Genomic DNA, 24,261 nt, shown 5'->3' on the forward strand with positions numbered 1-24,261 from the left:
AAAAAGGAAAAGATGTCTACACTGCTGTTCAAGAAAGTACTGAACGCCCTAGCTAGAGCCGTTAGACAAGACAAAGAAATCAAAGATATGATAATTGAAAAAAGTTAAAATTGTTTTTTTGCAGGTGACAAGGTTTTATATATACAAAACAAAAAGATTCCACAAAAAAACGACTACTTCAAAAGAAAACTTTACAAAAGTTGCAGCATAAAAACATCAGCACAGGGCTTCCCTGGTGGCCCAGTGGTTGAGAGTCCGCCTGCCGATGCAGGGGACACGGATTCGTGCCCCGGTCCGGGAGGATCCCACATGCCGCGGAGCAGCTGGGCCCGTGAGCCATGGCCGCTGAGCCTGTGCATCCGGAGCCTGTGCTCTGCGACGGGAGAGGCCACAACAGTGAGAGGCCTGCATACCGCAAAAAAAAAAAAAAAAAAAAAAAAGGCAACAGATGCAAAATTAAATACAGATGTTGAAGAGTTGAAGGATAGACATAATTAGCCTTGTTAGTGTAGCAACTTGATTAAAAGATTTGTTTTTAAAGCTGGACAACATGGATTCAATTCCTGATTCAGTCACTCACTGGGATGGAACTGAACGGGTCTAAATCTGTCTTTGCCCTAAAATCCTTCATTTGTGAAATGAAAGTAAACGTCAGTGTTTTCAGACATGAAAATTCAGTAAGTTTTTGGGCATAAAGCCTTAATAACAGTGACTCTTACTTGGAACTGTGAGAGAAAAGATAATACAAATCAAAATTAAGATCACTTATCCAAGGAAAACATTTTATTTTTGGTCAGGATCAAATTCTAACTGGAGGATATCCGGTATCAGTTGTCATGGTATGAGTAGCACAAATCTTATTTTCTCTGCAGAATTCACTGACTCTGAATGTGAATACCAATCACTGAGAATGGCTTCTAGATATCGGGCAATGGAGATTGTCTCCTTGTCAAAAACTATAGCTGGAATCTTGTGATCTTTGTTATTCACCCTTAAAATTTCATTCAGTTTGTAACAGGGAAGAGTCAATCCTGACTCCATGTTGGATCTGTTTCTTTTACTTTAACCTTTGCTTCCTCTTGCCTTTGTTCACTAAAAGGATACTGTCTATACACAACGGCCTACCTCAGGGAACCCTACCCATCTGCCTGAATGTTAAACCAAAGTGCCTTTGTTCAGGGAAGCACCCTGACCCTGTCCACCTGTGAATGGCTGCAAGAAAGAAGAAATTAACACATCCCCTGCCCAAGGCTGGCCATTCCAGGAGATATTCGCAAGACTTATGGCCTTTTTACTTTACTTCCCCACCTCTTCTGCCTCTCTTTTCTATAAAAGAAACTGGCATCCAAACCCCGGTAAGATGGGTTTTTTTGAGACACTAGTCTGCCATCTCTCCGAAAGAGTTGCTGTTCCTTGACTCAACACCTTCCTCGTCTCCCGATTTACTGGCCTGTTGTGTGGCTAACACAGCAAGCTTGGACTCGGTAACAAGTTCACTGTTTATTCAACTCCACAAACTTGATTTTCAAACACCTGACCATAGCCAACTCACAAGGTAAAAGATTTCACTTCACCATTTGGCCATTCCAGTTCTTGCATTTAACTGAACCCCTAAAAGAACACTCTTCTATCAGGTTTATAGTGCCCCTACTTTGTACATGTCATTGCGTTGTGAGCATATTCATGTCACAAGAGTCCCCAAACAACCCACAGATTTATACATCCCTTGGTGTAAAAGGGGAATATGTCTGGAAGGAAAAAATAATGCAGAAGAAAAGGGGTATTTAAAACATATATATATTACAGTAGAAAATAAACCATGTGGGGTATTCCCTGGCAGTCCAGTGGTTAGGACTCAGTGCTTGCACTGCCACCGCCTGGGTTCTTTCCCTGGTCGGGGAACTAAGATCCCACAAGCCATGCGGTGCTGCCAAAAAAACAAAACAAAAACAAACAAAAAAATCAAAAGAAAAGAAACCATGTAACCTATTGCTTAATACAATGATTATAATCAAAATTTTAATAGCCTTTGGATAATTGCTCTTCTGGTAAATTGCTTAGATTATCTAAACAACAGTTCCACGCATTAACTTTTATTAAACGAGGGTAAAAATATCTTGGGCAATTTATTTAAATAGTATTTTACAAACTTTTTCAACAACCCTATTGAACAACGGAACATATGTCTGCTGCAGGGGGAAAACTGTAATGAATTATTAGCATGAAGAAAAGTATGGTAAACTTTCCTGGTGGTCCAGTGGTTAAGAATCCGTCTTCCAATGCAGGGGATGTGAGTTCGATCCCTGGTTGGGTAACTAATATCCCACATGCCGTGGGGCAAATAAGCCTGCGGGCTCTGGAGCCTGCATGCAGCTACGAAGAACCCGCGCTCCGCAACTAAGACCAACGCAGCCAAATAAATACTTTTTTCTTAAAAAGGAAAAGAAAACTATGGTGTATCCTAACCAAGAAATCAGGAGTTTCAGGAGTAAACATTCAGTGTTTTATTAAAGCGTCTGACTCCAGTTTTTGATGCTTGATTACTGACACCTTCTAAGTCTCACAACCTCTTCCTATTCTGCTTCTCTGGGCAAGCTGATGAGGAAGCCTGATGGATCCTTCCTGTGATGCAAACTGGTAGTTCAAACCATATGCATATCCTCCAACAAGCCTCAAATAGTGATCACGTTAACAAACCAAGCCAGTGACCACTCCCTGTTGTCTCAAATCATTTTTTGAACAACTTAGAAGTCTCCCCTGTCCCCCTAGAAACCTGAATAATGTAACACACATTCTCATAACACTTCAACGTTAATATCAATCTAAATGACCTTTAGTGGGGTCCCACCTTTTTCCACTGAATGGCTACAATTACAATTAGCAACAACAAAAAATATTTGGGGAGTGAATGTATGAAATTTCAAGTTTATCTATCAAACAAAAATATTCCCATTGTACATTGTTCATTTTTAAGAGAAAACGCATGAACATCAATATTTTCAAATTATTTCACTGAGTGATTCAAGCACAAAAGAGAGATTTATGATTTTTAAGTTTTCTAATATTTTGCATATGCGTACTATATTTGTTATTTTCCCGTCATGTAAATCAAGGTGCATGCCTTCGGTTTACCTTGGACACAATAAAGAATATGAAGCACTACGTTCACGTAATGCATACTCATGGATGTGGAGCAGGTTTTAAGGAATGTTCAAAAAGCACAGCCCCAATGTGGAGTCGCCTGCCCCCAGGACAGCAAACCAAGACTTACTTGCAGTTTCACCCCTTCCAGGAATGTGACCTTAAATCAATCACTCTGGAATTCCCTGAACAACACTACAGATGTAACCTACAGGAAAAGACCTTTGCAATCCCTCCCCCAGCAAAAGGTAACCTTGCCAAAAAAACTTTTTTCTTTTGGAAATATCTTTCTTATCCTGCCTGGTTTCTATTTACAAATGATTTGCATTTTGTACAGCTGCTTTGAGCCCCTCTTTATTTATTGATACTAGATGGGATGCACACTGATTCACAAATCACTCATGAAAGCCAGTTAGTTCTTTAAATTTACTTCGTTCAATTTTTGTTCTTTAATAGAAGGCAGAGTCTGAAATGCACTCCTACGGTATTTTCACTATAGCCGCATAAATATTCTGGAGCAGAGTTTGCAGAGAATAAATCAGATACAAATTATGAATATATAATCCATAAATTGTATGTTGTTTGATTCCATCAGGGAAAGAAATTTTTACAGATTCTTTCAACCCTGAGAGCCTAATGATGCAATGCTAGCTTCTGTTATAAAGTATTAAGGTGGAATAAAACTGTGTAGGTGGAATAAAACTGTGTTGGTGGAAGAAACATGATTCATCCAGGGTTATGAAAAACGATTGATTTTATTAATTAAAGAACACCTATTTTAATTGATTCAGAATTAAACCAAAGCAAAATGTAATGGCAACAGTCAAATGTGAATCATACACATGCACATACTGTTTTTCTCACACTAACTGCTCTCTTTCAAGTTCCAAGAAAAAAACTAATTTTTCATTAAACACACATATATACAACAGCTATTCCCATTCACTGCAAAAAGTGATCAGCTTTTCCTTTGTACTGTTTCTACCACATAATCAGCCCCTAGGAACCTGTCACTCTCCTCCCGGGAAAAGCCCAGTTCCTTAATGTCCCTTCTGCTCTGTTCACGGCCAGTTGGTAGACCATTCTGTGCTGTAACCTGTAATGGCCTATCTACAGAAGGGCCCGAACATAGTAAGCATGATTAGTCATGTCACAGTTTTACACTACTCACTGCCACCCCCCAACTAATGCTAATTCACACGCTACTGAATTTGATAATAAAGGGTCCCACTTTTACCAGGGGACATGGATGTGGATGAACTACAGTTAATGAAGTCAGCCCCCTCATCTTATTGACTCTTTCCCAGAGACCATTCTGAAAGTCCTGTAGTTAAGGCATAAAATGAACACACTTCAAACTTCGGGTTGAAAGGCATTAAGAGCAACATAGCCTTTTCAAGAAAAGACAAATATTTATACGAAGATAACAGGCCATTTCCACACACGTCCTGCTTCCTGTCATACACATCATGTCATACGTTTTACCATACGTGACTTGTAATTATTCTCTTGTATGCAATATCTCAGATTACTCTCAAAGAACTAAAGACATTTGTTTCTAGTATGGATTCTCTGATACAGTCTGTTGTCAGAAGGGCTCAAAAACTTTCCATATCATTACACCAAAGGTGTTGATACTTGATGAAAACCTTTACAACATTTCTTGCCACACACATTACATTTGTGTGGTTTCCTTCCAGGATAAGTATTTTGATATCTAGTGATGAATGAGCAATAATCTGAAACCTTGCAATACTCACTGAATGTTCCAGTATGAAGTATGTGGTGAACCCTCAGTTTAAGGCACAACACAAAAGCTTTGCCACATTCAGTACATCTGGAATGTCCTGTCCAGTATGGATTATCTGATGATTGGTGAGACGTGAGCCCTGAGTAAAGGTTTTGCCCATTCATGGCATTTGTGAGGTAGTCTCCAGAATGAATTCTTTGGTGAATGAATTTCTTCTCCAAAGGCCTGGTCATACTAAATACGTTTATCTGATTCTTTCCAGCGTGATTTTTCCAATGAAGCGTAACATGTGCACACCTGCTAAAACCCTCACTTAAAGTCTCTCACCAGTATGGATTACCTGATGGTAAGGTAGGACTGAAAGTAAACTGAAGGATATGCCACACATTATATTTGAAAGATTTCTCTCCAGTATAAATTCTTCGGTGGATATTAAGGTATGAATTCTGACTAAAGACTTTGAGACATTCATTACATTTCTATGGTTTCTGTCTAGCATGGATTATCCAATCATAGGTAAGGCTTTGCCACACTGAAGACATCTGCATGATTTCTACCACTGTGAATCTCCCATGAACTTAAAGTGTCAATTTTCAAGGAAGTCCTTCCCACCTATATTACATTAATATGGTTTCCCCTCTGTATTTATTACCTAACGTGTAGTGAGGGTTGAAATCTGAGTAAAGCCTTTTCAGCACTCAATATTTTTGAAAGGTTTCTCTACAGCATGTATTCTACAATGAGATGCAAGCAGTGAATTCTGAATAAAGACCTTACCACACTAATTACATTTATAAGGTTTTTTTTCCAGTATGTATTCTCCGATGCTTTGCAAGGGTTGGATTTTGACTAAATACCTTGCCACACTCACTACATTTGTAAGGTTTCTCTCCAGTATGAATCCTGTGATGAATCCTGAGGTGTGAATTTTGAGTAAAGACCTTGCCACAGACATTACATTTATAAGGTCTCTCTCGAGTATGAATTCTCTTATGACCTGCAAGGTGCGAATTACGACAAAAGCCTTTGCCACAAAAATCACATTTATAAGGTTTTGCTCCTGTATGGATCACCTGATGTCGCCTGAGGGCTGACTTATCATTAAAGCTTTTGCCACACTCATTACATTTGTAAGGTTTCTCTCCAGTATGAATCCTCTGATGTCTTGCAAGATATGAATTTTGACTAAAGACTCTGCCACATACATCACACTTATATAATTTCTCTTCTGTGTGGATTGACTGATGTCTACTGAGTTTCGATCTGTAATTAAAGGTCTTGCCACACTCATTACATATGTAAGGTTTCTCTCCAATATGATCTCTCTGATGAATTGCAAGGTCTGAATTTCGACTATAAACTTTGCCACATACATCACACTTATATAATTTCTCTCCTGTATGGATTATCTGATGTCGAGTGAGGGTTGAGCTCTGATGAAAGGTTTTGCCACACTCATTACATTTGTAACATTTCTCTCCAGTATGAATTACCTGATGGCTAGCAAGGGATGATTTTTTACTAAAGACTTTGCCACACTCATCACATTTGTAAGGTTCCTCTCCAGTATGAATTCTCTGATGAACTGCAAGGACTGCTTTTTTACGAAAGACCTTACCACAGTCATTACATTTGTAAGGTTTCTCTCCAGAATGAATTCTATGATGTTTTGCAAGGTATGAACGTACACTAAAGGCTCTGCCACACACATCACATTTATATAATTTTCCTCCTTTATGAATTACCTGATGTTTCCTGAGGTTTGAGCTATGATGAAAGATTTTGCCACACACATTACATTTGTAAGGATCCTCTCCAGTATGAATTGCCTGATGACATGCAAGTGCTGCTTTCTGACTAAAGACCTGGCCACACTCATTACATTTGTAAGGCTTCTCTCCAGTATGAGTTCTCTGATGAACTGCAAGATTTGAATTTCGACTATAAACTTTGCCACATACATCACATTTATATATTCTCACTCCTTTATGGATTATCTGATGTCGAGCGAGGATTGAGCTGTGATAAAAGGTTTTACCACACTCATTACATTTGTAAGGTTTCTCTCCAGTATGAATTCTCTGATGACTTGCAAGGGTTCCTTTTCGACTAAAGACCTTCCCACACTCGTTACATTTGTAAGGTTTCTCTCCAGTATGAATTCTCTGATGAAGTGCAAGGATTGAATTTCGATTAAAGACTCTGCCACATACATCACATTTATATGGTTTTGCTCCTGTATGGATTAACTGATGTCTTCTACGATTCGAGTTGTGATTAAACACTTTATCACACACATTACATTTGTAAGGTTTCTCTACAGTATGAATTCTCTGATGAACTGCAAGGTTTGATTTGTGACTAAAGACTTTTTCACATATGTCACATTTATAAAACTTCTCTTCTGTATGGATTACCTGATGTCCAGTGATGTGTGAGCCATGATCAAGGGTTTTGCCACACACGTTATGTTTGTAAGATTTCTCTCCAGTATGAGTTCTCTGATGAACTGCAAGGTCTGAATTTTGACTAAAAACTTTGCCACATACATCACAATTATGTAATTTTTCTTCTGTATGGATGATCTGATGTCGAGTGCGGTTTGAGACCTGATGAAAGGTTTTGCCAGACTCATCACATTTGTAAGGTTGTTCCCTGTGTGCCCTCTGGTCTTGTGTCAGTACTGAAGGATGCACAAAATCGTTCCCATTTGTATCAGAAATGCTTGTCTGGACAACAGGAGTAACTGTCTGAGGTGGTGAAAATGAGGCACTACTGTTGATATTCTTGTCAGCTTGATTAAATTCACCAATTTTTTGTTCACTTTTAAATATATGCAATTCATCCCGAAAGCTTGATGCAAGCCTATTTTCACTAGGCTTAATTCCTGCAACACTCCTACCAAGTCCATCTCTCTTATCAGTAGGATTTTCATTATGGGACATAGGAGTTCCTTTGTAATTTCTTACCTCATCTCTCTGCTGAGGCTCAAAGTCAGATATATTTTCCTGGATTCCCCTGAGGTTAAAACGTTTCACTTTATTCCTTTCATGTCTTCCCAACATCACTTTTTGTAATACTTCTCCTCTACCAGTGTTTACTTTTAGTTGTAATTTCTTGATCACGTGTGTAGGAGAGATGTCTAGAAGATAAAAGAACCATAAGTAGCCTATTCATTTTAATTCATAAATAAACGCTTCATGCTTAATACCTGATATTACACCAAAACTAACACTTATACCAAAGTTATTAACTTTCCAACAAAGATCTTCAAGTTTTTAGGAACACAAAAGGAATGATTCTTCACTAAAGAAAAAGTGATTAATTTTAGGGTACTGTACTTTCAAACAATGTATGCCAAAAATACTCACATAGGAATAACTTCTGTTAGCTATCAAAGAAAGTATATTTCCACCATGATGTATAAGCACACACCAATTAACAGTAAACATACTGCTGTCTCATAGCTGAGGAGAAAAAGACATTACACTATGCGTATATTCTGCATACCTATTATTCACAAATAACTGCTAAATAACAGACAACATATTGTAACAGTCAGTAATAGAAAACTAGCAGGAATTCCCTGGTGGACCTGTGGTTAGGACGCCGCACTTTCACTACAGAGGGCCCAGGTTCAATCCCTGGTCAGGGAACTAAGATCCCACAAGCTGTGCAGCATGGCCAAAATAAAAGGAAAAAAAGAAAACTAGCATATTGATGAATAATCTAAATGAGTTGCAGATAGAATTGGGAAACAAATATAGCATAGAGAAAATGAAGAATTTGATAAAACAACTTTTTGAAAAACAAAATATTTTTCTCAGTACCTCCTATAAAACTATGTATCCATGAAAAAGCATAAAACATCTAAAAGCCAATCATCCGTAAATCAAAATTAGATATTTATGAATAAAATATTCTCCATTTACATTTACAACCAATTAATGGAGCAATTCCCAACCTATGAAGTGCCCTTAAACATCCAGCTCATTGGCTCCACAATATACACAATAAAGAGGGAGCAACTGGTAAATTTATTAACTACGCTCAGAAACGACGTCGTTGAGACAAATTGCAAAACAAACAAACAAAAGAAGCATACGATATAAAATGCAAAGGGACGTCAATAAACATGACACACTATTAATATATCTTGATATACAAAATTACCTTTTGAGTCTTTACTAAAAACGTGCACTATTCTAAGGCATCTAACAGTAATAATTTCCTTTAAATGGCTTGAAGAAACTTACCACAATTTTTCAAATTAGGACAGAAGACTCACAGTTTTCTGTACATGATCCCAACTGACACAGAAAGTAGTGAGAGAAACAGGATTTGAACCTAGACCTACAGACTAAGACAACATCACTTAAGCATGACTACCCAGCCAAGCAGTATAAATTACATAATATTACAGAAAATTCCAAGAGTTTAAAAAGAAAACTTCAAAGGAGATGCAAGAAGACGTGAGCTGTGTAACTAAAAATGTTGTTCAGGCATCCCTCCTGGAAATGGTTTCTGGTTCATCATTGGAGGTGTCACTCCACCTCATAAGCTCTCTCATTAAGATGCTTCAAAATTAGGTGTAGACGTAGAATGAACGATGGTGCACACACAGGTAATGAAAAATATGGCATCAACAACAATTTACTCAACAGTGTCACAAATACGGCGATGTGAACTTGGACACTTTTCTTAGGAGAAATTCCTATACCATTTAACTGAGGCTGAAAGGGAATGGTCATTAGCATATATGAAACACTGTCACAGTGCCCTTGAGACGTGCCTTTGTGTCACTCCACAAAAGCAGAAAAAAGAATGTGGAAAGACTAATCGGCCAGGCTCTGATGGTAACCTGGAACATGCTGAACTCTCCACTAAATAGCCTGAAGTGGTGATTCTGTGTGTAGCAGGAAAATGTTACAAGATATGAGGAAAAGCATTCTCTGTAAGAATTTTCTGTTACCCAGTAAACCCACTCCATAGAGAGTCCACCAGAAGTTGTCCATTAACTAAGGGTGGATTATCACAGCAAACAAACTAGAAAAATTTCAGAGCCTTGGACTATGTATTTCAAAAACAGAGTTATAGGCTTCCCTGGTGGCGCAGTGGTTGAGAGTCCGCCTGCCAATGCAGGGGACACGGGTTCGCGCCCCCGTCCGGGAAGATCCCACATGCCGTGGAGCGGCTGGGCCCGTGAGCCATGGCCGCTGAGCCTGCGTGTCCAGAGCCTGTGCTCCACAACGGGAGAGGCCACAACAGTGAGAGGCCCGTGTACCGCAAAAAAAAAAAAAAAACAGAGTTATAGAGGCACAATCATACAAACTTAGAGGAGTACAAAATCAGGAAGGGTATACGTTTCCCAACTAGGTAGCACAGTACACGAGTGGAAAAAATGCAAGATATGTGTGTCAGATTCTATAGGACCTTCAGATGGAACCATGAGCTTTACCCACAGATGCCAAAGTAAAACCCTGAAATATTCACAGTCACCTCATGAAAGATTGGGGATTAAAAAAAGGATCTCTCTGTCCATTATCTTTACAGTTTTCCTAAGTAAAAGTTACATACGATCCATTCAAACTGGCTGTTACACACATCCTGCAGTTTGTGGCAAAAGCAGAACACAAGAAATGGCTGAGGGATCTAAATAAGCAGACAGGGCCTGAGACAGCTCCATGCAGGTTCTGAGGTGCCAGATGGAGTAAGAGGGCAGCCAGTGTCTCCCATCTTCTGATTACGTATCCTAAAAACATCAAATGTGGATGGAACTGGGAAAGGTTCAGGTATTGAGTCTGGAGGCATCACCTCTTATCTATATGGACTGAGAACTGAGCTTCCAATAAAATCATGCCCTGAGGGAGAGATGAGGGGGCCAGAAACCCCAATAAAACAGCTCGCTTCGGACAACTGGCACTCAATTGAGCGGGAGGCTTTGGGATCACTGGGCAGCAGGGACTCACCGCCAGCCTGCCAGACTCACGGCCTGGTCTCGACCCTCCTGGTGGGCATTTCTCTGCTCAGGGCCGCTGCCAGCCCGGACTGGCAACCTTTTCTGCTGAACATCCCCAGGCAAGATACGAGTGCCAGGGAGGGGCTGGATTCCTCCCTCCACAAAGCGCCTCCTAGCCCATGCTGGGCATGTTCCAGGAATGGGAACTGGCTTTCAACTTTCACCACAGGCTACCCTTAGCCAGCAGGAGCACACTGAGGAAATTTTACCGTCATACTCAATGCATGAGAAAGCTGACCGTTTTTCCCCCTGCTGCCAACACAACACACAGACATCAATAAATGACACTAATAAAATGTGGTACTATTTAAAAGAGAAACGAAAAACAGCCCGCCTCACACTCCTCAAAGTCAAGCAACAACCAGTTCACGGGAGCCAGATACGGAGCGTTGTAGATCATGATAAAGACTTTGCCTTTGTCTCTGTAGGAGCTGCAGCACCACTGCAGGGTGAAAGAATGCATTTTACATGTTGAAAGAGTGATAAGTTATGGAGAAGAAAAACTTCCCTCTGAGAGTTCATAATAATAAACAAACATTGGTATTCTCACAGAACTCTCCAACAGGAGTGTTCAGAGTTTCTCAAACACTGTTATAATAATGAGGCTTCCACTCAGCCCTTCTGAGATCTGACCTATATTCAAACTTTGATACAATCCCAAAGGCGCTCACCTCACTATCTACAGCCTAGGGCTCTTTCTCTTGCTACAAAGTGGGTAAAATATTCAGATGAGAAACAGAAATTCCTCCAGTTAAGAACAAAGAAACATGATTAGCTATGGATTTTCCAGAAACTTAGTTCTTTGTCCACCAGAGGATGGAGGACATTACCAATGGGTCTAGAAAAGTATTTCAAAAATTCATCCACTACTTGCCTCCTTCTGAATACACAGGGAACAGTATAATATGCAGAAACATAGTTCTTTTCCTAGAACTCCATAATCAAAAGCCCATGGGTAGAAAACAGGAAAGTGGGTATATCAAAAGCTTGCCGTAACTACGTGAGCTCTGGAACAACCCCTGATGCATCATGAAGTGCGCAGGTCATCGTAAGAAAAGGTAGGTTTATGCTCCTGATGCCATATCATGAAGCGTTTCACATCTGAGTCAACAGGGATTTCGTATCAGTCAAGGAAAACCAGCTCAAATGAGGCACACAAAAGAAATGCAAAGATACCAAGGGAAGATCCCTACTTCTAGAGGGAAGTTATCCTCACCTAGGGAGAGCAGGTTCCTGTAGGTCTCCAACATCACGTCCCTGTACAAGGCTTGCTGAGCGGGTTCCAGGCATTCCCACTCCTCCTGAGAGAATTCTATGTCAATATCCTTGAATGTCAACTGTTCCTGAAATGAAAATACATTTCACCAGGGGGTCCTGGGGAGAGTTCTTATTTGCACACAAAATGACAAGAAGAGAGGGGTAAGGATGAATTCAGTTGAAGTACGTTTTCTGACAAATCCACGTAAAGGTATTTGGAGCAAATTATCAGTCTCTAATTTTAATTTCTTATGCTTTTTCATGAGATTATGATATCTTCCAATTAATGTGGAGTTTTCATTTTTGTGGAAAATATATGAAATACATACAAATAAAATTCAAGAATGGATTGTCTATGCAGAAGTATTACATATTATGTTTTACATACTGAGTGATACTCAATATCTAGATGAGCTATAGAATGAGTGATGTCTTAAGTCCACAGTGGCTTTAAAAAAAGTGAAAATCTTCAATGATGATGATGACGACAACAGCAATGACTAACAGTGGTTGAATACTTCCTATATGCAAAAAACTACTCTAAAGGCTTTATAGATGTGAGCTTGTCATCAACCTAACAGCTCTTTACAGTAAGATCTGTTCCCATCTTACAGAGGAGAAAACTCAGAGACAGTCTGAGCAACTCAACTGAGGTTAAGAAGCTAAGAAATGACAGAGCAAGCATATGAACTAAGGTGGCTGGGCTCTGGAATTGAAGCTAAAGAAGCAGAAAATTTACTAACAGAAAGACCAGTGAAAGTACACTGACAGAGAATTCCTGGAGAAACCTTGAAAGGTCACTACAGATGTGGGCACACACAAAAATGTACATAAAATGTTAGTAATATTATTACTATTTAAACCATTAAGGGAATTCCTTGGCAGTCCAGTGGTTAGGACTCTGCACTTTAATTACCGAGCACCCAAGTTCAATCCCTGGTCATGGAACTAATACCCTGCAAGCTGAGCAGTGTGGCCAAAAAACATTTAAAAAATGAAAGAGAAAATAAAAAACATTAACAGGAGAGTGTAGAAAAAATTCAAGGCCATGGAATATATTTAAGACATCATTTCAACTGAAAAAGATATCTTACGCAGTAATAAAATCATGATGTCCTTTATCAAACCATGCACTTGAACATTCACAAACTCTTGCATAAATATGTAAACACACAATTAACTGAAATGAGAGCTGTCTCTGGACATATTTTTGCAACATTTTTTTCATCATCAATTTTATTCAAGTGAATTTCAGCATCTTTGCGACAATGAAAACGTATCAGCTATAGTAAATGGTACTAACATGAAAACATAGGATACTTTAACTCTGATCTCAATAGATACCTATATTCAAAAATATAAATACAATTTTATCCACTAAAATTGACATATGAAGGTATTAATCAATATAAAACAGAGTTAACTAGAACATTTCACCATACACCATAATCAAAAGAAAACACTTGATGCGTTTCTCTGTAACTACCCTGGAGTGAAGGGGGCTGACTAGGTCTCCTGCCTTTTGCCACGGTAGGACGTGCCTGCATAGAGGCAACTAGAAGAAATAACAGGAAAAACAGAGAACAAGAGTGAGAAAAACAGAGAAAATGTGTCAGAGAGTTGGAACAGTTAACGTTCACAAATCTGAGAAGATGGACAGGCAAAAAGTTAAAGGATGGAAAAAGATAATCCATCCTAAAGAGAGCACAGGTGACTATATTATACCATACAAAATAAAGACAAAAACTGACATGAAACAAAGGCTGTTATATAATGATATAAGGTACAAATCACCAAGAAGATATAAAAATTATAAACACATATAACATTAGAGCTCCCCCCAAAATGAAGTAAACGTTAATAGAGATGAAGAGAGAAGTAGACAGCAGCACAATATCAGTATGAGACTTCAACACCCTAGTTCTACCTACAGATAGAAACAAAAAGAAGATCAATAAGGAAACAGAGGCCTTAAACAACAATATAGGACAACTGTACCTAAGAGACATGTACAGAACACTCCATCCAATGACAGCAGAAAACACATCCTTCTAGAGCACACATGAAACATTTTCCAGGAAAGACCACATCTTAGGCCACAAAACAAATCTTAACAAATTTAAGAAGGTTGAGATCATAAAAAGTATCTTCTCCAACCACAATGAAAAGATACTAGAAATAAAGAGCAGAAGGAAAACAGGAAAATCCCCCAAATGAGGAAATTAAACAGCCCATTCTTAAAGAAGCAATGGGTCAAAGAAGAAATCACACGGAAATTTTAAAAATATTTGAATGAGAATAAAAACGCAACATACTAAAATTTATAACATGCAGTCAAAGCTGTATTAAAACAAAAGTCAAGGACTTCCCTGGCACTTTGGGGGTTAAGACTGTGCTTCCATTGTAGGGGGTGTGGGTTCGATCCCTTGACAGGGAACTAAGATCCCACATGCTGCATGGCACGGCCTAAAAAAAAAGGTCTACAATGTTAAATGCTTACAACAAAAGAGGGAAAAGCAGGACCTCCCTGGCGGTCCAGTGGTTAATACTCCCTGCTTCCACTGCAGGGGGCATGAGTTCGATCTCTGGAAGGGGAACTAAGATCCTGTATGGCACACAGCATGGCCAAAAAAATAAAATAAAATAAAATATTTTTTAAAAAGGAAAAGATGTCTACACTGCTGTTCAAGAAAGTACTGAACGTCCTAGCTAGAGCCATTAGACAAGACAAAGAAATCACAGATACGAAAATTGAAAAAGAAGTTAAAATTGTTTTTTTGCAGGTGACAAGGTTTTATATATGCAAAACAAAAAGATTCCACAAAAAAACGACTACTTCAAAAGAAAACTTTACAAAAGTTGCAGCATAAAAACATCAGCACAGGGCTTCCCTGGTGGCGCAGTGGCTGAGAGTCCGCCTGCTAATGCAGGGGACACAGGTTCGTGCCCCAGTCCGGGAGGATCCCACATGCCGCCGAGCGGCTGGGCCCGTGAGCCATCGCCGCTGAGCCTGTGCGTCTGGAGCCTGTGCTCCGCAATGGGAGAGGCCACAATGTTGAGAGGCCCACGTACGGCAGAAAAAACAAATAACAAACAAACAAAAACATCAGCACAGAAAAATCAGTTGCATTTCTATACACAATGAACAATATCAAAAAATATTAGAAAACAATGCTATTTACTATAGCATCAAAAGAGATAGAATACTTAGCTAAGGAGGTAAAAGACTCGTACACTGAACACTACTAAACGTTGCTAAAAGAAATCCATGGAGATACAAATAAATTAAAAGACGCCCTGTACTCATGGACTGGAAGACTTATGAATCTTAAAATGACAGTATTACCCAAAGTGTTCTATAAATGCAATAGAATCCCTATTAAAATTTCAATGGCAATTTTTGCAGTCATAGAAAAAATAATGCTAAAATTCATAGGGAATCTCAAGGGACCCCAAGAGCCAAAATACTCTTGGAAAAGAAGATGGAGGCCATCATTTTTAGATTTCAAAACATATTACAGGGCTTCCCTGGTGGCGCGGTGGTTGGGAGTCCACCTGCCGATGCAGGGGACACGGGTTCGTGCCCCGGTCTGGGAGGATCCCACGTGCCGCCGAGCGGCTGGGCCCGTGAGCCATGGCCGCTGGGCCTGCGCGTCCGGAGCCTGTGCTCTGCAGCGGGAGAGGCCACAACAGTGAGAGGCCCGCGTACCGCCAAAAAAAAAAAAAAAAAAAAAAAATTACAAAGTAATCAAGATGATGTGGTACTGTCAGAAACGCAGATACATAAAACAATGGAGCAGATTAGAATACCAGAAATACTCCTTGGTATATATGCAAAGTGTATTGACATGGATGCCAAGACTGTACAACAGGGAAAGGAGAGTCTCAATAAGAAATGGTGCTAAGAAACTAGATATCTACTAACAAAAGAATGAAGCTGGAACACTGCCTGCATCAAAGGTAGAAACTGTGTGTCAAAGGATGCAATCCAAAGAGTGAAAAGACAACCTCTGAGGAATGGAGGTGTGAAAGTGATTTAAAGAACTTCCAACTGCCAGAGATGTAGGCTGATTTCATAGTTTAAATTCAAGGATGGACTAAAACACATTCTACCACTGACGTCTGTCTCTGAACTGACCATTTCCTTCCCTATTATTAAGATTTTGAAGTCAGCTACATTTAGTTTCAATTGCCTTAGAAAAAGCCAGAACAAATTTCTCCTAAGTGGTCTGATATCCAGATTTTACCAGGTATTGGGCATTTTAAGACCTGACTCCTACGTGCAGCTTTTTTTTTATAACATCTTTATTGGAGTATAATTGCTTTACAATGGTGTGTTAGTTTCTGCTTTATAACAAAGTGAATCAGCTATACATATACATATATCCCCATATCTCCTCCCTCTTGTGTCTCCCTCCCACCCGCCTACATGCAGCTTCTTTATCCTGGTTTATAGAGAGCGGACACTGCATCCACATGGGACCCCAGAACAATTACTGCTGCCCAACAGCTCTGACACCACATCTCCAATCCTGCCCAGGACTACGCCCAGTAGAAACCATTGGCTCTCCTCGTCCAGATCACTCTGTCATAGGGAAATGAAATCTAAGTGGAGCTGACAGGGACTGCGGGAAGGCTCCTGGTGACTGTGAAAGTACAAGTGTCAACCAGGATACTTCAGAGTCAGACAAGATTAGCGAGTCCAAAGAAGGGCATTTCAGAAAGAACAGACTGAGAATCAAATGAAAATATGACTTTACCTGAGAAACAGCCATTCCTGGCTCCTTTTCTTTCCTCTCCCTCCTCTTCCGGGCTTCCTCCTCAGGCAACATGAGTCTTCAGAGGACAATCTTGAAAGATGAAAACATGCTTAGAATCAAAAGACCCCATTCCTGTACCACAACCATAAACACAAGGAAGATCTCTCCATGTGGAACAGACAGTCCTCTGCCCACTGTCCCAGGAGGGGCTCAGGACAGTAAACTCCCACACAGAGACCAACACAGGAGTTTCCCACCCTTTCTTCAGATCTCGCTCCCCTCCTGGTGAGGCCCTCACGTACCCAGCAGCAGCGGGCACCTCAGCTGGACCCGACGATCCCCCGCAGGTCACAGACCAGCCCTGATCCAGCCCCACGCAGAGCACAGCCCTCACCCTCAGCCCAGATCTCAGCCCTCAGGAATGGGGGGACTCAGAATAACGATGCTCAGTGATGGATACAGAATGGAATCACCTCGGACACTTTAAATACTATTGAGGTTGGACCACATACCAACTATATGAAGGGAAATCTCTGGTCAGAGGGTACAAAACATGTATATACAAAACGCCTCAGCGATCTAATGTGAAGCCTGGGTTGAGCACCACTCAGAGCAGGCAAGCCCAGCACACCTAGCACTTTAGTTTTCTTTTGCAGCTTTACTGAGGTACAGGTGATAAATAACAACGCTGTACACGTGAGGCACACAATGTGATTATCTTACAGATGTATACACTGTGTAATAATTATCACAATAAAGTAATTTACCCTTCCACCAACCCACAATTACCCACGTGTGTCTGCGTGGTGAGAACATTTAAGTTTTACTCCCTCAGCAAATTCCAACTATATAGTAACACAGTATTAACTACAGTCAGCATACTGTACATTGGATGTCCATGCTGTACTTATTCATTTCACAACTGAACTATTTGTAACCTTGGGCCAACATCTCCCCAACTGCCCTACCACCCAAGTCCTCATAACAACCTTTATACTCTCTGGTTCTATGAGTTTGACATTTCTAGTTTCCATAAAAAATGTGTGTCTTCTTCAACCAAAATTATGTCAGAAATAGTAACAGTAATGCCAGAATGTCATAATAATAATTTATGGCTGCTATAAATTTCTATATACACTCATTTGTCAACAGACATTTTGGGTCTTTCTACATCTAGACTGTTGGGAATAATGCAATAATGCTCATTGGAGTGCAAATATTTTCTTCACTGGAATGATTTTGTTTCCTTTGGATATCTAGTCACAGGTGGGTTTCACAAATTGTGTGCCTGTTCTTTGTTTAATTTATAGGAAACTCCATATCGCTTTCACTAAGAGCTGAACCAATTACATTCCCACCCACAAAGCATAAGGGCTCCCTGTTCTCTATACCGTGTGTGCGTGCGTGTGTTTTGTTGAGACAGGTAGGGAGAGGACAGTAGAAGAACCAATACTGGCCTGGGAGCAAGAAAGTAGCAGCTACATTTCCCAAGGATGTGCCTCTGGAATGCAGATCACTGTGGTGTTGCTGGCACTCTGATTCTTGGAACAATCTTTCCTACATCAAAGAATTTAATGGCCCTTCTCAAGTTGTGCCCACAGATACATACCTACCAGAGTCTCTCTAATGAACACGTTCTGCCATTTCAAGCTTACTACTCATAATTTCCCTTCTGGGCTCAAGTAAACTTACAAAATCTCATAAATCCAACACAGTCTCCATATGACCCCTATTCACTCATCCTGCTATAAAATACCAGAAAACATTCCAAACTCTAATAAATCATGCCTGAGGACAAAATACATATGAGACACCCAAGGAACCACCAGACACAAAACACCATATTTTTATTCACAGACCAAACACTGATCTCATAAAGCTATATATATAAAAGAAAGATGTTTCCAATGATGCACATGCCCCAATGAGAACCTGTAACCAAGGACCCTATGGGAACTTCCCAGAACAGAGCCCCCCCTCGATGCTCTCTCTGCCTGCCTTTTGTCTGTAGAAAACTTTAGTCAAAGAAAAAATTTAATCATAGAAGTGAGAAAATGCAGAAAGAAAGGAAAACAGTTAAGCAAGACAAGAATACTTTAGCCATTAAACAACATCAAGGACCTTTAGCTTCTCCTCAAGGACTATAGATAACATTCTGAGCCCTGTCCTTTGAGCTGTTTTGCAGATACTGAAACCCCCACCAGGTGAAAAAAGTTAACTGTATGCTGCCCATAAGGACGTAGACCCCAGCCTGGTTAGAACCAGAAGTTTGATGATGTTGACTCCCATTTACCTCACCAAGCCATCAGAAGAATGTCCACAAGCTGATCACGCACCCCACAATGCCCTTCTCTCATCCTGTCTTTAAAAGTCTTTGGGGCTTCCCTGGTGGCGCAGTGGTTAAGAATCTTCCTGCCTCGGACTTCCCTGGTGGTCCAGTGGTTAAGACTCTGCGCTCCCAATGCAGGGGACCCAGGTTCAATCCCTGGTCAGGGAACTAGATCCCTCATGCAGCAACTAAAGACCCAGCACAGCCAAATAAATAAATAAAGATTTAACAAAAAAAAAGAATCTGCCTGCCAATACAGGGGACACGGGTTTGAGCCCTGGTCCAGGAAGATCCCACATGCTGCAGAGCAACTAAGCCCGTGCACCACAACTACTGAGCCTGTGCTCTAGAGCCTGTGAACCACAACTACTGAGCCCATGAGCCACAACTACTGAAGCCCGTGCACCTAGAGCCCATGCTCTGCAACAAGAGAAGTCACTGCAATGAGAAGCCCACGTGCCACAATGAAGAGTAGCCATTGCTCGCCGCAACCAGAGAAAAGCCCGCACACAGCAACAAAGACCCAACACAGCAAAAAATAAAATAAATTTAATAAATTAAACAATAAATAAATAAATAAAAGGGCACAGCCCCTCCTCAGGGCTTAAAAAAAAAAAAAAGTTCCCTGAAAGCCTTCAGGGAGTTCAGGGCTTTTAAGCACAAGCTACCTGGACTCCTTGCTTGGCACCCTATAATAAACGCTGCACTTTCCTTCACCACAACCCGGTGTCAATAGATTGGCTTCACTGCACGCAAGCAAGGGGACCCAAGTTTGGTTCGGTAACAAACCCAACATCTACCAGGAAAACATTCCAAATTCTCTTTTGTATCTTTCACAGTGGATCTGAAACTTTCTTCATTTGCAATCCCAAATACTAAATAACACTGAAGTATCCTGAATCCCTCCTGTGACAGTGGGCAAATGATCTCTGCAATTTTCCCTATATTACTACCCTAAAAACTGCATGATTCTTAACCTCCATAACACCCAAGTCACCTGTGGAATAGATGCTGTGGGGCACCCTCTTGAGTCATCACCTAAGGACAAGGCACCCACCTTCCTGCACCCAAAGATCCCTGTGCACTCAGCTCAGGCCACACTTTTTTTAACCACAATGGAGGAAAATGTTTCTCTTTGCCTAAATCCACTGTCTTCATTCCTCCTCAGGTAGGATCATGAAATACCCAATTAAACAAATGCACGTAAACCTCAGGGTCAGCAGCTAGGTCCCAGGGAACCTGAGCTAAGACACTATGGCACCTCAAACCATGCAATGCACCCACAACTACCCATAAACCCAATTCCAGGTGCTCCAGCCAGAACTCAAACACCCTTTGCCAGCAGTTCCACACACCCCACAAGGGACAAATGCAAATACCATTCATTGGGCTCATCTTGAAGCTCCCACTTGCTGCCATATCCCTCCTGCAGACCACTATAGGCTCCCTTCTAATTCCCCATTGTTCTGCCTCTTCTCCATGCACTCATGGGAAAACAGGGCTAAAAGGCATAAGGACTGCTCAGCAAAGGAGTCGCAACAGGAATATTCACAAGCTACCTCCCAAAGAACACTGGGCATTCACTTGACCTTCAGTATGAAGGTCAAAAATTGGCCCTCAGGATTCTTGTCTCCTGTTCTCCACACTCACAGGCAATTAAAAAAATACCCTAGCTGTCTGAGGGGGCGCTCCTTCATGCCCCATTAGGCTCTAGACTTCTGCCCTCACTTAGCACACTAAGCATGTGTGTGCTTACACACACAGAAATCATTATCCGTGATTCTGAGCAGATGAACTGCTGAAAGGCAAAGCTCCTGTCCAAGTTGGCGACTGGTCCCTGGACGTGCACAGCCTGGAACACTGGGGGCTACAGCGGAGCAGTGACACAGGAGACTAAACACAGGGACACCTCAGGACACTGCACGAGGACACCAATTCTGTAAGGCTTTTTAGGACTCCCTACATCTTTTGGTTCTTATTTTGAGTTATTAAGTAGCCACATGGGGTAAGGATCAATTACAGTTGAAATATTCAAAACAAACATGGGAACCATCCTTATCACCTACCCTGTTCACCTGGTCTTCCCTGAGGATTATTTAGCCCAACCCACAGTCTTAGCATCTAAACACATCCCCAGAGTGAGATGCTGCAGCCATCCCGGAAGGAAGAAAAACACTGTACTCCTTCGATGGAGGAAACACAATAAAGACTCCAAACCAATAGAAAATGGCATTTCTTGGGAGGGAGGGGGGGTGGGATGAATTGGGAGACTGGGATTGACATATATACACTAATATATATAAAATAGATAACTAATAAGAACCTGCTGTATAAGAAATACAAAAATAAAATAAAATTCAAAAAAAAAGAAAAGAAAATGGCATTTCTGATGATGTTGATTGATACAGAGGCAATAAAACCTGGTCAACGTGACAGAGATTGTCGGGAAGGGATGGAGAGACCTCTCTGAGCCTAATCCTGAAGGAGCACAAAGGGCCTGAGCCACTGGGATTTAAAGGCAGAGGGTAAGAATGGGAACTAAGATTTGAGAGAGAAACGGTTTTGCTGTTTGGGAACTTTTGGGGTAAAGTGAACCATGGGAAAAGGGCCAGATCCCACGATGAGGCAGGAGACACTAGCGGGGCCCTGAGGATGTTACAGGGATGTGTAGCAACAGTGAGGAGTTCGGATTTTGTCCTGAGGACAAATAAGAGCCAGTGAAGGTCTGAGTGCCAGAATTGATATAAACTCTTCAAATTTACACTTAATGCAGAAAAATACATCTGACTTATGGTCACTTCCCCTCTGACCCTATGTTCTTGTCTCCATTCTAGGATTTTGCTTTTGTTTTTCATTCTGGGAAGACAGGGACCCATTCAAAATTCTAAATAGAACTCGACACTCCTCTCTAAAAAGAACTGCCACACACAGACACATACACAATTTGGCCAATCATTTCAGGGCTCAGAGTTACCCAGGCTGAGAGTTTCTGGTCTAGTCTCTCATCTCCATGTTACAAGTGGGCTCCCTGAGGCCCAGAGGGGAGACACGTATGAGGAAGTCCAGGTTGAGTGAACAGAATTAGGGGAACTGAATTCTGAAGTGGGATCCAGAAGGGCCAGTGGGCAGAGTTTGTCCTTAACATCCTTCCAACCTAAAACACCAGGACCATCTTTCATTTGCCTCAGCAAAGGAACCTTCTGTTTCAAGGTCTGATCTGGTACCAAGCATTTAATTCTTCTTTTCCAGAAGATTGCAGTAAAATCTTTTAAACATGCAGATTTGCAAAAATATACCACTGGTGAAGAAAACATTGGAAAGAGTCAGGTTAGAAATCAGCTCTGAGCAAACTTCATCATGAATAGAGGAGCACTGATGGAAGAAGGTTCCAAGTCACTATACCCAATCCTTCAGTATCTGTAGAGAACAGTCAAGAGGGACCTGAGGGAAGCATCTCCCTATCACTTCACAGCTCACTATCTTAACAGATCAAATACAATGGAAAAAAACTGAATATTAGACTAACTGGTTAAACTAGGTTTTGACTGTTAATATGAAAGATGACTGACATCTTAACATCATCTTAACTCATCATAACAGTCTAAAATTATTTACTAGTTACCAAAGAATTTTTCCAATACACAAGATAAAGAGGAGACAGGAGGCAGGCCTCAAACAAACCTTAAACACATTTTAAAAAGAAATATTTTGTGAATTTTTTAAAAATTCTGGTGTGAAAGTTAAAAAAACTAAGAATATATCATATTTAGAAAAGAATCACATGAGTTGATTATACAAAACCAGCAAAGCTTATTTCAGAAGTTTATAATGCACCAAGATTTATTCCAAGTTATAAAAAGAATTAAATGTAAAAAAAAATGAAAAAGAAAAAAAAAAAGGAAAGAGAAAAAAGTAAATCCATTAGAAAAAAACTCACTTTTAATGTTCCTTCAAAGAGGCACCATGGGGCTTCCCTGGTGGCGCAGTGGTTGAGAGTCCGCCTGCCGATGCAGGGGACGCAGGTTCGTGCCCCGGTCCGGGAGGATCCCACTTGCCACGGAGCGGTTGGGCCCGTGAGCCATGGCCGCTGGGCATGCGCGTCCGGAGCCTGTGCTCCGCGGTGGGAGAGGCCACAGCGGTGAGAGGCCCGCGTACCGCAAAAAAAAAAAAAAAAGAGGCACCATGCAGTAACAGAGTCAGTCATTTCTTGCCCCACTTCTCTCCCCTGTGCTCTCATGCCAGGAAAAGGAAAGGGGGTGACCCACAGCTGTCTTGAGTCAAGTCACTGCCCCCTGGCTGAATAGGGACTGGAGATGGAAGTTATCTTCTGATACAAATAACTGCAAAATGCACAAACCTTATAAGGAAGTTTTCCAATTCTCACGCTCATCTGTATAATTTAAGCAAACAAATTTTAAATTTACTACATTCTGAAACCACAGATCATACATCACAGCTTAATCATCCACATCCAAACAACTCACCACCACCCACCTGGATCCAGTTTCCGCTCTACCTGCACTACTAGGTGTTTCCATTTCATTCTGTTTATTCGTCTCCCTATATCATCTCGGTCTGTGTCTCTCCTTTTGCTCCCCTCTGCTCTCCTGCTGTTCCTGCCCTCCTCTCTATTTCCTCCCTCACACCTGGCCTGCCCGACTCTGCAACCTGTTCCCCCCCTTGATGCTCTTTCTTCCCCCACCTCTGCTCCCTCTCTGCCCTCCGGGTTACACCCCTTCTGTCCGTGATACACTCCCTCCCTCCTCACTCTCTGGCACCCCAGGTGGCTATGGTTCCTTGGTGTTGTTCTTTCTTCCTCTGCTGTTCTCTCTCCCAGCACCTTGATGCTCTGAAGGCCATGGTCCCACCTCATTTACCCTCTGCCCCCGCTCTCTGTGTGAAGGGCCTCATCACTGTTGCCTCCCTTGCTAACGCTGAATCAGGGCCCCTCTATCTATGTTTTCCTCTAATCTGTGGCAATCCCTCTGTATAATTCACTTCTTTA

General features: G+C 41.0%; 1 protein-coding gene and 1 non-coding gene across 4 annotated transcripts in view; one reads left to right on the forward strand and one right to left on the reverse strand.

Annotated features, from left to right (window-relative positions):
* Positions 1 to 24,261, reverse strand: part of LOC115847712 (zinc finger protein 665-like) — a 50,157-nt gene that overhangs the window by 24,977 nt on the left and 919 nt on the right. For 2 of the 3 annotated variants that reach the window (XM_060289118.1, XM_060289117.1), the window contains exons 2-4: positions 16,928 to 17,017; positions 12,127 to 12,253; positions 7,861 to 8,033 (exon numbers count right to left, since the gene is read on the reverse strand). In XM_060289118.1, coding sequence (XP_060145101.1) covers positions 7,861 to 8,033; positions 12,127 to 12,253; positions 16,928 to 16,999 — 372 coding nt within the window. In that variant the 5' untranslated portion in view covers positions 17,000 to 17,017. Of the gene's footprint in view, positions 1 to 3,886; positions 8,034 to 12,126; positions 12,254 to 16,927; positions 17,018 to 24,261 lie in introns of those variants that run through there. The other variant, XM_070044239.1, reaches the window with a different exon arrangement.
* Positions 19,352 to 19,424, forward strand: TRNAG-CCC (transfer RNA glycine (anticodon CCC)). The gene has a single exon. It is a non-coding gene; the product is annotated as a tRNA-Gly (tRNA).

The sequence above is a fragment of the Globicephala melas genome, chromosome 19 (genome assembly GCF_963455315.2).
Source record: "Globicephala melas chromosome 19, mGloMel1.2, whole genome shotgun sequence".
Taxonomy (NCBI): Eukaryota; Metazoa; Chordata; class Mammalia; order Artiodactyla; family Delphinidae; genus Globicephala; species Globicephala melas.